At 39.5% G+C, this 16,823-nt stretch overlaps 1 protein-coding gene across 1 annotated transcript; it reads left to right on the top strand.

Annotated features, from left to right (window-relative positions):
- Positions 1-407: 407 nt before the first annotated feature.
- Positions 408-15,533, top strand: ATAD5 (ATPase family AAA domain containing 5; the record flags this gene model as incomplete). Its single annotated transcript, XM_080356735.1, has 23 exons — positions 408-473; positions 1,575-3,346; positions 3,720-3,807; positions 4,305-4,469; positions 4,852-4,990; positions 5,442-5,496; positions 5,981-6,162; positions 6,932-7,089; positions 7,405-7,555; positions 7,777-8,064; positions 8,236-8,332; positions 8,730-8,812; positions 8,929-9,074; positions 9,189-9,339; positions 9,734-9,904; positions 10,569-10,687; positions 11,287-11,380; positions 11,543-11,607; positions 12,370-12,550; positions 12,967-13,154; positions 13,443-14,269; positions 15,112-15,276; positions 15,455-15,533. 23 exons carry the CDS (start codon positions 408-410, stop codon positions 15,531-15,533), a joined length of 5,430 nt encoding a protein of 1,809 aa, XP_080212861.1.
- Positions 15,534-16,823: the final 1,290 nt, after the last annotated feature.

Below are 16,823 nucleotides of genomic sequence, written 5' to 3'. Positions count from 1 at the left end.
GCGCAACGGCGAAGCTCTTGCCGAGCCCGCCAAGTTTGGACCCTCCCGCGGCCCGTGCCCCGCCCGCGTGACGTCACGCGTCCCGCCCCTCTCCGCACCACGGCGCGAAATCCCGCCCGGCAGCGGGGAAGGGGCCGCGGGGGGCGTGGCTCAGTTGGCACGTGACCCGGCGCGCGGGGAAGGGGCGGGGCGACCGCCGCGGACCCGCGTCACGTGACGGCGGAGAGCGGGCGGCCGTTGGCCGAGCGGGTGCGTCACGTGGGGCGCCGCGGCCCCGCCCCCTTCCGCGCGGAGGTTCCGAATCTCGTCCCGCGCGCGCCTTTCTGCCCGCCTGGCTCTCGCGCCTGACAGGGCCCGGGCCGCGCCGCTCCATGGCCTGAGCGCCCCGCGCCGCCCGCGCCCGGGGCATGGTGGGCAGGCTCGCCCTGGCCGCGGCGGCCGCTTCCCTCCCCGGGAAAGACGGCGACGCTCAGGTGGGCAGGCGGCGGCGGCGGCGGGACGGGGCGCCGCGCGGGGCGGGGGCGGCGGGGGACGCGGTGGCGCCGCTTTGTCCTTCGCGCCGGGTGTGGCGGGGCAGGCGGCAAACGTCGCCTGGCGCTGCGGGGCGGCCGCCCGGCCCGGTGCATTACCCGGTGCCCAGCCCGGTGCATTGCCCGGTGCATTGCCCGGTGCATTGCCCGGTGCCCAGCCCGGTGCATTACCCGGTGCCCAGCCCGGTGCATTGCCCGGTGCATTGCCCGGTGCATTGCCCGGTGCCCAGCCCGGTGCATTACCCGGTGCCCAGCCCGGTGCATTACCCGGTGCATTACCGGTGCCCAGCCCGATGCATTACCGGTGCATTACCGGTGCCCAGCCCGCGGTCGGCAGCGCCGCGCAGCCCGGCCGAGCTGTCACGAAACGCCCGGGGGCTCCTCCGCGGGTCCCCGTTGCCTTGAGGAGAAGCGTCCTCAGCTCCCGGTGTTGAGATTTCGCAAGAGTTCGGTTTTTAATGCACTAGGGGAGTTATAGAAGCCCCTGTGAGCCATCTCGGAGGTTTACATGTTAATTCTCCTCTATGGTTTGAATTAAGAGATATGACTTCTCTTGTATTCATTTTCTTTAAGTGTTTCAAAAGGTGCAGTTTCTTCTTAAGATACTGCAGATGTTTACGGTAGGATCGTGCATCTTTAAGTAACATGGGAACTCTCGATTGAGTGTCCTACGAATGGCAAACATACCACGTAACTCACAGAACATGAGAACTGACTCCGACGTTCAGAACTCGGGTGTTACCAGGTCCCTGCAGAGCTGTTCTCAAGACCTTGTGGTCGCTTTTGGTTTGGGCAGTCTTGGATCTACATGGGATTTTAATGTTTTCAAAATGGCACAGTCTTTATTTTGAACTTAAATGGCTTTTGCAAACGTGGAGATGGAAGTCGATGTGCATGCAGGCTTAGCACGTCGATAAGCGGGTTTTACCATCTGAAAGAGTACCAGTGTCACTAATACATACTCCAGATACTGCGCTACTTTGTTACCGTACTGAGGCATCTTAAGCTTTGAAAAACTAAGATCAATGTTGATGTTTCTTATAGCCATGCAAGAAACGGCGAGAGGAAGATGCTTCTGTGAAAACAATCACAAGATATTTTTCACCACTAGCAAAACCAGTGGATAAAGTGTTGTCACCACCAAAACCCAACAATATATTGGATTATTTTAAAAAGACGTCTGTAGCTGAGAAAGCTACATTACCAGTGGTAGCTGGAGAAAATAAAACACTGTTGGATGCTGATGACAAAGACTGTAAGTCACCTTTCAAACCACCTTTAAAGCGGAAGAGGAAGAGAGTTAATTTAAATAATAAGCTAAGAGAGAGGAAAGAATCTGAGAATGAACATCAAGTACAAATTATTGGTGATGACAACAGAGAAACAACAGGGCTGAAACAAGATAGTGATGATTTTACTGCTCCTTGTACTTTAGTTGATGAAAAATGTACAAGAGAATTAGCAGAAGATAATGTGCAAAGAGAGAACTTTTCCAGTGATGTCATCTACAGAAAAAATGCAGATCAAGTTGGTTTGAAAGTAAATGGAACAAAAAATAGAACAAGAAAATCAAGGAAAAGGAAGCACAAAGTAAATATGGATTTGTCTGAAAGTTTTTCATCTGAAAACCAGCTGAATGAAAAGTGGGAAAAGGAAACTGAAGATAAGAAAAAGATGGTGTCTCCTGCAATAGCAGAGTGTGATGCTGCTATTAGCGACTCCAGTTTTGAAGCTCATCCAGATGACAAAACATCGCAGGTAAATAATAGTATCATAACAGTGTCATTTGAGGACTTCCTGAAGAGTCAAGGAGAAAATGACGGAGCTGGTGTTGAAGAAGACACAAAGCCAACAGTGGACAATTCTGCCCCAGCAAATGAAACAGACAAAAGTGATAGTGTTGGTGACCTGGAAAAGGGTGAGGAGTCTCAGCAGCTGCCGCTCAGAACAGTAACTGTCCTGGCACAGGTTCATTCTGTCCCCCCAAAATTAGCTCCATTACATAAGGAGCAAAAAGGCTCTAGAAAAATAGCTTCCATTTTTTTGAAGCAGAGAAGAAGCGTAGGGGAAAAAGAAAGCAGCCCACCCCCCTTGGACAGCGAACAAACGGAGCAGGTTACTCAGAAAAGAAAATCTAATGTAGTTATTGAGGAAGAAGAACTGGAATTAGCTGTGCTGGAAACTGGAGGGTCAGATTATTTGAAGCCAAAATGTAGTCTGGAAGAAAGGCATCAGTTCATGAAGGCGTTTAGACAGCCAACAGCAGACGTGGTAAAAAGTGGAGTTAAGAAGACACCTGGAAAACAAAAGCAAACCGTCGGAAAGCCTTCAAAAGAAAAAGGAGGACCCGAAGATGGCGTTGCTTCGAATAAAGGATTAGAAAGTGGAGAACCAGAAGGTTTTGTGGACAAATGCACACGTTCTAGTGCTAGAACTAAAACTAAAAGACCTAAAAAGTTTCAGAAAAAAGGAAACAGAAGGAAGGCTTCCGAGACTAAGGAAACCAATGTCTTGAATATAAGCAGTTACAATGAAGATGAGGATTCAGGATCTAGCGTTCTTACCAAGGAGAACACCGCAGATGCGAGAATTTCATCAAGTCCCCAAGTGAATGAGTTAAGGAGGAGTTTAAGGCAGAAGAACATCAAAACACCAAAAAGTGTTACACCTAAAAAAGTCAGGATTGGAAATAATGAATTAAGTGGCCGGCCCTTACAGACTTCCACACCCAAAGCCAGCAAGCGAGCCCTGAAGAAAATTAACATGTATAAAGCCGAGGTGATTACTGTGCCCTTTGATGGAAACAGCCCGATAAGGTAAACATTTTATAAGGTATATTATTCATTATATTATGTTTATTATTATATTATTACCTTATTTTATAAGATATATTCTATCTTTTTGCACTTTGTTTTCCTGCAAGTATTTTAAGAGTAAGAAATAATGATAAATTGATTGGAATGCATACCAAAGCTGCATGAATACAGATTGTGTTGGGTAATCATACAGAAGAACCAAAGGTGACTCTATAAATGTGCTTGCACTGAAGACACTAAGAAAAAACACAAAGAACAAAAGAAATGAAAACCCACCAATTGAGGAGCAGCTTCTGTTTAAACACTTGAAAATGAGTTAGTAAAATTTTCCTTTATTAAAAAGTAATCATTTCATATTTTTTTCTCAAATTAGAATGAGGTTTACACGTATCAGTGCAACTACAAAATCAAGTAAAGCTGAAGCAATGAAAAATGAAGAGTTTAACTCCAAAAATATAAAGGTAATTTATGTAACAGTTTCTGTTTCAGTATTTTGTAATTTATTATATGCGTATAATTGTGTTAGTATTTGGTATTGTGTAATAGTCTGATACAATAGGGCAGTTCTCGGGTGCCTGATGGAAAGAGATTATTGCTGTGATTTGTGATAGAATTTGAGATGGTTTCTTGTACAGTCATCGAACCTTAGATTTAAAAGTATTGTTTTATTTGTATAAATGTGCTTGTGTTCTGCAGGTTCTCAGGTTGGGACGTGGTGTTTGGGCACAGCAGAGCAGCTTAATCTGGGCAAACTGGAGGATCCCCTTGCAGGGCTCACAGATCCTTTTGAAAAGTGTTGATATCATCTTGATTTGTTCCTCCTTTCCGTCTTTTCACTTTCTTTTTGGTACAAATAAAATTACCTAACAATCATATGCTTTTATGAATGTGGAAAATCATATTGGTATGTGAAATATTAACTTGTATGTATTTTGATTCTTTTGTCCCTTGTTAACAGATAAGCTCTACTTCTAAAAATATATCGAAAGCAAAACAGCTGGTAGAAAAAGCGAAGGCCATACGGCACAACCGATCAAAGGTTACCGAAGAGGCCCCGGCTCCCGTCCGGCGCTCGTCTCGACAGCGAGCGCTCGCTGAGAAGAAAAAGCTACAAGAAGATGAGGTAAACCTGTATAATTTGTAAGGAAAATAAACATTTTTGTAGTCTTTGATTCATTTAAGCAGCAAAAATGTTTCTTATCTTGCAGATATTTATTTTAGGGAATCAAATAAGGTGGATATCTATGCAGTGGTCTGGTAAATGTCACATAGTAAAGTAACCGCCAGGCATAGACTGGAAAGTTCGTCCTTTATATACTGGAGATCTTATTCTATATACTTTTTCTGTAGAAGCAGTAATTAAAGCGTAGCATAATCTTCAAATTATGTTTGATAACTTCTCAGCTCTTCAGCAGTTTCTTCACTTTTCTCAGTACTGATCATTAAATCGTATTGTTAGCAAAGGAGGAAAAGTTGTTTCCTTTCTCTATTTGCTTTCCTTCTAGGAATCGGTAATAATTTTAGATTCAAGCCTGAGTGATACCAGCACTACAGTGCACAGCGTGAAGCAAAAGAGCCTTCGGAGCTTGAATGATGTTTTGGGGAAAAAGTCTAGAAAGTCGAATGTTGCAAAGAACTCAAATGGTAATTGGGTTTTACTAAGTGTGTTTAATTTTTATTACCATTGTTGACTATGTAACTTTATTTTATAAAGCTGCCTTTACAGTACATTAATCTTCTGTTGTTTTTTTTTAATATAAAATTTCAATATATCCATTTTATTTTGACATGATGAGTTAATAGTGCAAAGATTATTTATTTACATGTGCTGCTTTGATTTTCCTTCATTTTGGGAGAACTATGTGTTAAAACCTGCCAATAGTAGCCATGTTTTGTTGTCAAATCTTACAGAAAATAATGTATGAAGTGATGAAAGAACTAGAAGTAAAACTACAATGAATTTCGTTAAATACTCAGCTTTCCCTTAAAGGAGATTCCCTAGTGTTATTAAATGGAACATATAGATAGTGAAAAGAGAAGCAAGATTAGAACCTTATAGCAGTGCAGATCTAACAATGATTTTTTTCCTTCCAAGGCCGAAGAGCTCAAATCTCTGCAGGTGAACCCATCGTGATCTTTGATGAAGGCAGGTCAGTTTTCAAGATTGCACTTGCTTAAGAATCAAAATATGTTTCAAGGTTATTTTAACATTCTCTCATTTCACAAATCTAAATACACTTATTGGAATGTGATATAGATGTTCATTTTTTTAATACTGATCAATGTGTGAATCTGCTTGCAAAATTCCGGGGTTTTTTTGGAGAGATGTTTCCTCAGCCATTGTTGAGCCGTTTTACATGGCTGAAAATGTAGTTGATGACTGATTGAAAAGAAAGCCTACATTGCGTATAAAAATACAAAACCTAGGAGGATTATTTCTAATTAAAATCTCTAACATAGCAAAGAAAGAAATGTAAGAAAGAAATGTAAGCTTGTTACACTTCAATTAATTTTATCAGTTCTCCCGCACTATTTCTAACTCGTGTAGAAGTGAATGTGGTTAAATTCCATTGTAAGTCTCACATAGCTGGTAGTTCTAATGATTCCTTTTTTTCATTTCTATTTTTTTTAAAGCCAAGACGCATCTGAAAATTCTCAAGATGACGATCAGTTCAGAGCGAAACGCGAGTTCCTGATGAGCGGGTTGCCAGAGCTGCTGAAGAGGCAGATTGCGAAGAAAGCGGCAGCGATGGAAGCGTATTCCCTTGCAAGTTCCTGCTTTAGGACTGTTGTCCACGTGCAGCAGAAGGATGACTGTAAGTTTTGTTCAGCCGTTGTGTAACGGTATCTGATAATTTCTAGTAAATCTGCGCAGAAAAGAAACTTGAACAGCAGAATTTACTCTTACGACTGGAGTAATTGGTAGTTCCCGCTTGTTTGTGGTGCGGTAAGAAAACAAAACCAACGAGGTTCCAGTGGGATGGTTTTGAATACACAATTTACAAATTAAATTGATGCTAACGTAATGTATATATTTATGGGTGGGGGTGCAAAATTCTTAACATTTAGTCAGAAAAGTTAGTCTTTCAATTTCCAGTTTGGAGACTAAAGATCATGTTGGACTGATCTGGGCAGAAACCAATTCCTTCTGACAAAGACAAAACGTTTCTCAGAAGAGGAAAGAACAGCCCATTTCTTTCCACTAAGTGAGGGAGCAAACTACAGTGTCCTCATGAAAGGTGGAAGGTGTAGAATAGCACTTAATAGAGTTTATATTTGCAAATCAACCAATAAACAAACAAAATCCTTGGTGAGCATCTGTCCTGGTGAGGGCACAGGTTGTTGTTTAGAGCAAGCAGAGCCTGGGGCAACTTACTGCAGAAATGTTGTATGTAAAAATGTGCAAATACCTTCTGCTTGTGGGAGGTGGAATTAATAAACAGTTGGTGCAGTGTAAGTTAAATAAGCTTGGCTTTGACATGAAAAAGCTGTAGTTGAAGAGCATTGGGATGGTTTTGTCTGTGACTTTATCTCTGGCTTGTTAACAGAAGTTTCCTCTTTGTTTTGGTGGGGGTTCTTTTGTAGGTTATCCCATGTGGAAACTGAAATCACCATCGTGTCCTCTATTAACGAAGCTGAGGGAACTGAACACTGAAGTCACTAATGTCACAAAAATCGCCCTCTCACTTGGTGAATTCTCCACTGTGAATTCAAAACTAACTGGAAACTGTTCTGCACCTGTGGTTAGTGCTTTCACATGGGGGCTTGTGTTACAAGAAAAATGAAAAGAAAATTAAAATTGGTTTGTGACTCGTTAGGACTTCTGTTGTTTTAAAAAAATCCTATCGTTTGAATCCGTGTCAGTCCCGTGTTCATTGTTCATTTATTTTCTTGTGTGTGATTTACCCATTCTGTGTCATAACATTAACAAAAAGCCTTGAGAATAGTCTAATCTCTGGGTTTAACGAGACAGCAACTGATTTAGATTATGCAAAACTGTCGTTGTTTTTTCCGTGTAATATTTTCTAGTAATAACTTTTTTTATGTGTTTCTTACAGCTTTCTGGCCACCGACCAGTTTTTCCTGATACGTTCAGGGAAGATTTACTAGATGAGATAATGTCTTCTAATTCTCAATTTCCGGTGAGAAAATACTTCAACAAGTTTCTGAAAAAGCAAATGGAAGGATCAGGTTTTGAAAACAGTAACAGTGTACAAGGTTAGTAACCTACAATAAACTTACACTCGCACTCTCTCTGGCATAAAAGGCAACCTGGAATTTCCAGAAATGTTTCGGTGTTGTTGGAAATAAATTGGCCCTCACGTTTTAGGTCATTTTATATAAATTCTTAAAATATGGCTGAAACAAACATACGGTTGTAGTGGACATAGCTTGACATTCTAAAAGGATGTAATTCTTTTTTTCCTTAGAAGATGGCACTGCAAGTTCTGAGCTAAATCAGAAACATTCTGACAACTGGAAGGAAACTAAGAGGAAAAGGAAAGAAACAGAAGACCACAAATCAAAAAGGAGAAAACAAATTGAAGGTACAGAGACTGAAATAAAATCCAGAGTTTCCAAGAGCCTTATTTCTCCCTTATCTGGAGAAAGACAAGTCGAGACAGGACAAGCAACACATCTGGGAAAAAACAAGGCCCAGAAACCAGATGTTATGACAGAAGACACTGAAGATTCATCAGAGCCAAATGCACTTTCTGGTAACTACATTTCCTGTCTGATTTTAATTCTCTTTGCATTGAGGGAATTCATATATGATGTGTGTCAGCTTTCCTCTGGGATGCAAAAATCATATCTGGCCTTCTTGTTCTACTGGATGGATCAACTCTTTTGCATGGAGAACTAACTAAAACCAGGTATTTTTTCTGTAGGTGTTGAAAAGGAAGACGTGCTCTGGACAGAAAAATATCAGCCTCAAGATTCCAGTGAACTTGTAGGGAACAAGAAGGAAATTGAAAGGCTACGCAGGTCAGAAGTGGGAGCTTGGATCCATTTGTAAAATAACTCAAAGCCTCCTATTGCTTTTGCTCAAAGAAGTGAATTTGGTTACTTTACACAATGCTTGTGTGTGGCCTTGGGCTTGGTTTATTTCCAAAAAGCTGCAGAAACAAATTTTTGGATGGTGTGAAAGGTCTTTTGGTCATCGTTTCTTTTACAGTAACACCTCAGTGGCTTGTATGGTATAGTACAAACCAAAACCACACATGAAATGCTACATTAGCTGAACCAGTTTGTTTAAATCTGAAATGATTGAGTTTCTAGGAGGGATAACAAGTGGCTAATGTCCCCTAATTTTATGTTCTGAATTTGGTTCATTTTATTCAGCAGTAATTTTTATTTTGTGTTCTCTTCCTTCCTTTTATAGTTGGTTAAAAGAATGGAAAAAAAGAGCTGATTGGGAAGAAAAACGAAATCAGAAAGGGGAAAAGGAGGACAAAGGGCATCAAGGTGCGGATAGAATTTAAAATAACACATGTATAACACTTCTCTTTGTTAGAGCTGGCATAAAAATGACATGAATTGATAATACTTTGAACAATCTTTTCTTTTAAATAATTCTACAGACTCTTTGGACAGCCTTGACTTTAAAGATAATCAGTCCGATGTTGAGGAAGAGAGCAGCCTGTGCAATACAGTTCTGATCACCGGCCCGCCGGGAGTGGGGAAGACTGCTGCGGTCTACGCTTGTGCTCAGGAGCTCGGTTTCAAGGTTTGTGGAGTCCTTTCTTCGTGCCGTTTTTCTTATTTGTACCAAGTGATTTGAAAGCATCATAATACAAGATGTCTAGAATTTCTTTTTAATATAAATTAAATGCCATTGCAGATATTTGAAGTCAATGCCTCTTGCCAGCGTAGCGGTAGACAGATACTGTCCCAACTAAAAGAAGCTACTCAGTCTCATCAGGTGGACAAAAAAGGCGTTAATGCACACAAGCCTTGCTTTTTTAACAGCTGTAGCAGTGCCAAGTCACCAAGTAAGTTTCATGGTTGTACCTGTGGGGTTTTTTGTCTGGTTGTTGGTATTTTTGGTTTTATTTGGGTTTAAAAAGAGAGCAAATTTTGTAATAGTAAGAAATGCTCAGTTGCTTAAGACAGCTATATGCCAAGCAGCTAAACTGAGGGAGTTGCAGCTAAACTGAAGGAGTGCGGTCTGGACGATCGGATAGTGAGGTGGAGTAAGTGCTATGGCGGTTGAATAGAAAGGTGAAGAGAAAGCATTCCCTGTAACAGGAGAAAAGCCAAATAAGCAGCAATCAGCACAATAAACCTATCCTGTACTAGATACAAAACTGGGATCTGCTCTATTTTTGCCTGAGAAATGTCAGTTTGAGATTACATTTCCAGCTTAACATACAACATATCTTGCAGAAAAAATGTATTCTCCCAAGAAAGTTATTTCACCAAGAAAACCTCCATTATCACCGAAAGGAGGAGGATTAAAACGAAGCCTTCCCCCTAAAACACTGGCAAACTATTTCAAAATTTCTTCCAAACGTAAAGATAATGATGGAACAGTGACAGCTCAAGAAAAAAGTAAAGGTAGGTATCACTATTTAACAAGTAAATGGTCATTGTGCTAGGTGCTGTATATATATCAAAATTACTGCTACACAATTATGGTCTTGTAAAGCCAGGAAATGTTTGATTACAAACTGGGGATTTTAATACATAAAGGCACACTGAAATTTTGGAGTCTCTTCACATAGGAGGGTAAATTTCCAAGTGTTTCATGGGATCAGGAAGCCTTAAAGACAGGTTTTTGGAAAGGAAACAATATATTTGGACAAGTAGTATTTTTGCCCAAGACAGTACAGGAGAATGCAAAAGCAAAGTACTGAATAGAATTGGTGAGATTGAGCCGAGTCCTTGTCTTTTCAGGAACAATTGTATAGTCTTAAAGGACTTGCATCGACTCCACGGCCCTGAGACACCACAGGTCACAAGCAGGTTAGGTGCAGAATTAACTTGACAAATTGTCAGCCCTTCACCAAACGCTGTTGAATTTCTAGCAAATTTCTTGCTTTTTTTTTTTTTAAAAAACGACATCAAGAAAGGATGTAGGTCAGATTTCTAAGTTTTTGTGTCAGTGTTGATATTCTTAAGCAGTTTATACATTGGGTGTTTTTGAAATGGGTGTCTAGAATGCATATTACATGGTTTCAGTCCTCCTTTACTTCCTGCTCATTTGTTCACCCCTCTGCAGGGAATACTCAGGATTCACGTGAAGAAAAGAAAGATGCTCAAATCAAGTCAATAAGCAAAGAAGTAGAAGGAGGAGAACACAACAGAAAAAGTGCAACATCTCTCATTCTTTTTGAAGAGGTAAAATTCACATGAAATATATCAATGTGAACAACATATCCTTTCATTATGTTTAAAGAATAGAACGTTTTTCCCTTCCTTCTTGAGGCCTCTAGGTAGATTCAAGTGTGAGGATTATCAGCTTCTCAAAAATTAATTCAGTGTTTAATGATTTCATCCTCATTAGTACTTTTTTATCCATGGGTCATTATTTTAAAAGATAAAGAAACTATCATCTATCAACAGTTGTTCAGGGTTGGAACAGTTTGTAGGATTCTGCTAATTTAATTCCTTTGATTATGGTTTCTAATTTTACACAACTTACATGCACTGAGGCACTTTAAAAACCACCATTAACACCCCAATAATTACAATATCTAAGTCCATGTTAAATTCTTCTTTAACCTCTTGCCCAAAAATGTCTCTGAAGTCTTAAACTAAGTATACGAAATTGCAGCCAGGAATGTAATTTTAAGTCAATAAAGGGGGTATAGCTGTGTTGCCAACTATGGTGCAATCCTGCAGGTTGCTGGTACAATTCTATTAAAAACCAAACCAAACAAACTTCAAAAGCCTACGGTGAAAACTATTGATATTTTGCATTTGTTTGTTTTCTATAGGTGGATATAATATTTGATGAAGATGCAGGATTCCTAAGTGCAATAAAGACGTTCATGGCAACTGCAAAGAGACCTGTAGTTCTCACTACCAATGGTGAGTGACGCTCGGTATGGGAGTTGGGCTTCACAGGCAGAAGAGCCTCTTTTGATGAGTATTTCAGTATTGGAATAAAGATACAGGCTGCTCTAATGGGTAAAGAAAATAATTAGGTATGAAAATGATGTCATGAGAGTTCACTGATGTCTCTTTATGTAGATCCAACATTCAGCTTAATGTTTGATGGCTATTTTGAAGAGATCAACTTTAAAACCCCTTCTTTGGTAAGTCTGTGTTTGGAAATTCAGATACACCCTAAGCGAGGAATTGTCAGCTAATTGAAGTTTGAAATGTAAATGTTGGTGTAGGTTTATATTTATCTGATGCAATATATCTCTTTTATCAGAAGACTATTTGGGGGGGGGGCGGGTATGCAAAGATGTGTAGGATGTGTTTATCTTTACATGTAGAATTTTTATTACTAGCATGGAAGATTTATTTTTGTAGTGTTTCAGAGAATTACAATAATAACATCAATTCATCACATAATCAAGTGTTTAGGCTGTAGTAAATAATTTAATAGGTGACATATCCAACAGTTTTCATCTGAAGGCTGACTGTGCCAATATTGGTTCATTCATTAAAAAATATAGGAGCTATTCTGGGAATATTATGGGTTATTCCTTTAATGTAAACACAAGGATTCTGTATAGCAAATAGTTTCATTTGCAACTATGTATTATGTGGAAGAGCAAAATAAATGAGAATGATAAGGAACTAACTTTTGAGAAGGGGAATATTTTGATGCTCTCTGCTGGTGATGAAAAGCAAGGTGCACGTGGTTTCAGGAGCACAGGCAGAATTTAGTACAGTATTCTGCTTTTCTCTCAAGGTTTTAATGTGACTGTAATCTAAATAAACTAATCCTCTATATTAAAAAGAAAAACATGTTGCAAGCATAAATGGAATAATTTGCTTGCGTGTGCCTTACTGCAGTGTGAGTGGTAAGAGCTGTTTGCAGTGCTCTGTGTGTCACTCTCGCTCAGGTCCATGCTGCCAGCTTTCTCCAAGCGCTGTGCCTGGCTGAGAATCTGCGAACAGATGTGAAAGACTTGGCTGCTCTGTTAACCACGAATAACTGCGATATCAGACAAAGTGTTCTCTACTTGCAATTTTGGGTTAGAAGTGGAGGGGGATTCTTGAAAGACAAACGCTTGGCACATCGTGGTAGGTTGATTTAATTTAATTAAAAAAAAAAACCTTTCCATCTTAACATGAATTTGATTAAATCAAACCATTCTTAGATGTGTATGAATAGATAGTGACTTTCTGTAAGAGTCCTGAACACTTGGGTAGGGTTTTGAGTTGTTGGGGTGTTTTTGATAGACCAGCAGGGCATGAAAGGAAGCAGAGGCTGTTTCAGGTGGTCACTTGCAAAGAGGGGAGAGCGGGCAGATCGGTGACACTTAAATGAATTAAATGGGGATGGGGAGGATGAATTTCAGTTGCTGTATTCATTCAGAACTGCAGCAAGAGCCAACAGTTATAGTATCTTTTATAAAAGGAACTGAGGCAAAGAGGGGGAAAATCAATTTTGTTATGCAGTTGTTCCATGTTAAGTAAAGCACGTTGTCTTTGTGCAGGAGGAGATGAGACAAATGAAGCGGATCACGTAATTCATTCTGAAGAGACCACTGATTCCAAGATGGATTTTTCTCAAGCTGATGCACATTTTCAGGAATTTCCCAAATGTGATACGGGCTGTGTAGAGACATTGCTTGGCCTTAAGAATATCCTGTTGCCTTCAGAAGATTTGGTTACATTTCTTAAGGTATTTTTGTAGTTGACTAGCTAATACTTTGAATGCATGCCAGCTAATTGAATGTGATGATCACTATGAATAGCATCTTCTAAGAAGCAAATCTCTTTGAAAATGTTTGTTGTAGAAATTAGGGGATTCTGTCATTATTAAGCCAGATCTGAACTGGGGCAGCCTGCAAGCGAAACAGTCTCTCGCCTCATAAACACAAAGCCAGGAGGATGAGATTTTTCTAGAATAAAATTTTTATTATAGGTATTATAGTGTATTAACAAATTTTCAATTATTATTATTTTACAGCACAAAATGACAACTATGGAGAAATTGAATAAATTAATGCAGCTTCTCACAGAATTCCAGATGAAGAAAGTGGATTTTATATATAGTAATCTCGAGCTTGTTCTTCCCTTACCGGTGCGAGTTCTTTCAAACCCATCTGACCCCTCTAACTCTATACTTGAAAAGACTAACGTAGTTTCTTCAAAAGCCGGATCTACTGACAGTCATTGCTCTGGAAAAAGCAGCACTGGAAGAAAGTCTAAAAAGACAAAGAACCAAAAAAGGCTTGTTACATTGGATGATAGTGACTTATTTGATACTGGACTGAACTATTCAGCTGAATTCATAACTTTGCCATCAGATAGTCCTCCATCGTGTGCTGAAGGGAATAAAGAGGAGCCAAAATTGTTGATGAATAAAGAAGAAAAAGAAACTAAAACTAAAACCCCAGCAAAGGAGAAGAGGTCGGCTCTAGTTGTTCAGTGTCTGCACTCCCTGGCTGAATTTGTGGAGAACATGTCTTTCTTGGATTGCTGTGTAAACACCAGCACCAAGGCACCAATGGAGTTTTCTACAGATGAAGGATTTAATTGGACAAATGGCAAAATCAAAAATGGTCTTTGTGATGAGTTCAGTATAGAAAATACTGATTGGTGGAGTTCCCAGAGCTGTAGTGAAATAAAGGCAGCTATTGAAGCACTCAGCTTTAACAAATGTTCTGTTAATATTCTACAAAACTTGGAATCCTCTTTGAGTGAAACACCTGACAGCGATCAGCTGGAGGGACTGACTTTGCATATTTCTAACACAAGAAACGATGTATCCTTCAGCCAGTCAGCTGATTCAAGGTAAGACTTTGCTAATATTTCTGCACTATAATGCAGTTATTTGTCAAGAAAAGCATTTCACAGGATGTAGAACTGTCAGATAACGTGTTATCTGTGTTATATTATACACATTCATGCCAATACAGTTGTTGTCAGTATTTCTCAAAATGCTGGAATACATTGTTCACTTTGCTGGCATAAGCTTAAATGAACCTCTTGGCAATCTCTGCAAAAAGCGACTTTTCTTGTTTGAGTAGCCTGACTGCGGGTTTTTTGTAGTAACTCACACTAATGAAGAATAACCTTTCATTTATTAAAGATCAAAGAATACGTTACTGCTAGGAAATGTGGATATGAAACGCTTAACATAAGTCGTGATATGTAGAATTGGCATAACAGGTGAATAAAACCTGTTCAAGTGTCTGAGTAGGAAAACAGGTTAGACTCTTATTTCTGTAAGTTGGTACTGAGAGGAGCGATGTCAAAATGGATCTGACTAAGTTGGGCCAATATATTACATCATGATTTATACATTAGATCTGATACTGACATTCTGGCAAATAGCAATTGTATGATGCTTTTAATTTTTGAAGACTGCAGATGGTTTTGGTTCTGTTGTCTGACGGACGTACTAAACCTCACATATGTAACGAGGTTGTGATGCCCTCCCCAGATTAGGCCCTGTCCCTCCTGCTTGTGCCAGCACACGGTCAGAAGTTACAGGCGTCTGATCCACTGGAACACAGCTTTGGATGTCAGGATGTTTAACAGAGTTTTAAACCAGTAGACCTGGTCTTAAAGGAACAAAGTAGGGACTGTACATTCTTGAACAAGAAACAATAACGCTTCATTCTCCGTTTTAGCGTTTACAAAAAAGCACAGAAGCGGCTGGCAGTCATCAGAACTGTATTTTCCAGAAGTCCTTTAAACCTTGGCAATAAGCAGGCCACCGTACTTGAATACCTCCCCACGCTTCGCAGTATCTGTAGGTCTGAGAAGCTGAAAGAGCAAGGGAAGACAAAAAGAAGGTAAGTTTTGGTTTTGCTAAATCTTATTACATTGCAATATACAAAGTATTTGAGAATCTTAATAAAATATTTTGTATAATAATTCTAGACAGGAAAGGCCTCTCTAAATAATAAGCGTTGCCTTGTATTTGGAAAGAACTTTGTCCTCTTACAGTCGCTTTTACTTTTCTTTTTATAGGTTCTTGCATTATCTTGAAGGGATTCATCTCGAAATACCCAGGCAAATGATAAATGGTCTGTGTTTGGACTTCCCTTAAAATCACTAACACCAGAAATACTTTGTGCCTAATGGTGGTATTCTCACCATATTTTTTTTTTAAACACGTTATTTTATTGTATATTCAGAGCCATTTGTATATTAAATCTCTATAAGTATTTAAAATAATGTATATATCTGTTGTCATGATATTGCTCTCCACAGCTGAAATGTGGGGTCATTTGGTGCTTGTCCAATAAGTGCGTTTATAATACTAAATGCACAGACTGCTCAGTGGGGACCACTTCATGCTCTTTCTCTTTCTCTGTAATTTGTGAATCACACAGCAAGAAGTCCTTTTGTAACGAGCAACTGTCACAGCTTCCACAGCAAAGTTGCTTTATTTGAGGAGACTGTTTTATTAAAATAAGCATTTTTTTCTCTGAATTTGCAGTTAAGTGTTAAATAACCCGGGGTGGGAGTGGGCACGGAGAGGACATGGTGAGTCTTCTAAAGTAAAAACAACTAAAACCAACTCTTCACCAGGACAAGGTCTTTACAGAGCACTGTGCCTCCATATACATACATCTGTATCCGTTGGCTTCATTTCGTTGTTTACAACTGTCAGGTCTGCATGTTAATCTCCTAAAAAGGTAGAGAAATCATCACGGTAGCTCAAGAGGGACTCGGAGATTAGACAAGATTTTGTAAATAACAATTATTCCAGTGTTACTTTGGTTTCAGTAATATTTAACTACTTCTAGTCTTGTATATTGTGTTCTATTTTTATACTTCATTTTGTATTTGACAAGACTTCAGCCTGATTATTTGTGATTGCATCTGCTTTTGTACGACAATAAACTTGTGAGACTTTGCTACAATTTTGAATATTTCTCTTGTATGAAAATGCTCCTAAAACATAATGGGTTTAGTCTGTAAAGATGATGTTTAAGGCTTTTTAAACTGGAAATATTTCAACTATGTACTTTTCTGCTGTTATGTTGCAGTTGGACTGTTGTTCTTCCTCAAGCTGAGTCCAATTGGTGCCATGCACTGGTGCTCCACTTACCTCAATGTCTATAATAATAAGCAAGAGCATTTTCTAGTACACTTTCTTCTCATCTATTATTTTTCATGTCTTAAAGATGTTCAGGAATGAGAAATATTCATGAAAACAGTAAATTATTTTATTTGTAGATAATAATCTTTATAGTTTCACTCTTTCAGTAGCCCAGAATTATCAAATAAGGATGAAATGAAGTGGCGGCTGTTAAAATCTGGAATGGTTGTATTGCTGTGTCAATGGCCTAAGCGACTCCTGTACATTTTTGTAAAAATAAATAATTTTTAA

This window comes from Nesoenas mayeri (assembly GCF_963082525.1).
Source record: "Nesoenas mayeri genome assembly, chromosome: 19".
NCBI classification, from domain to species: Eukaryota; Metazoa; Chordata; class Aves; order Columbiformes; family Columbidae; genus Nesoenas; species Nesoenas mayeri.
The sequence above is the reverse complement of the archived record's forward strand: the minus strand, read 5'-3'. Positions and strand labels throughout refer to the sequence as shown.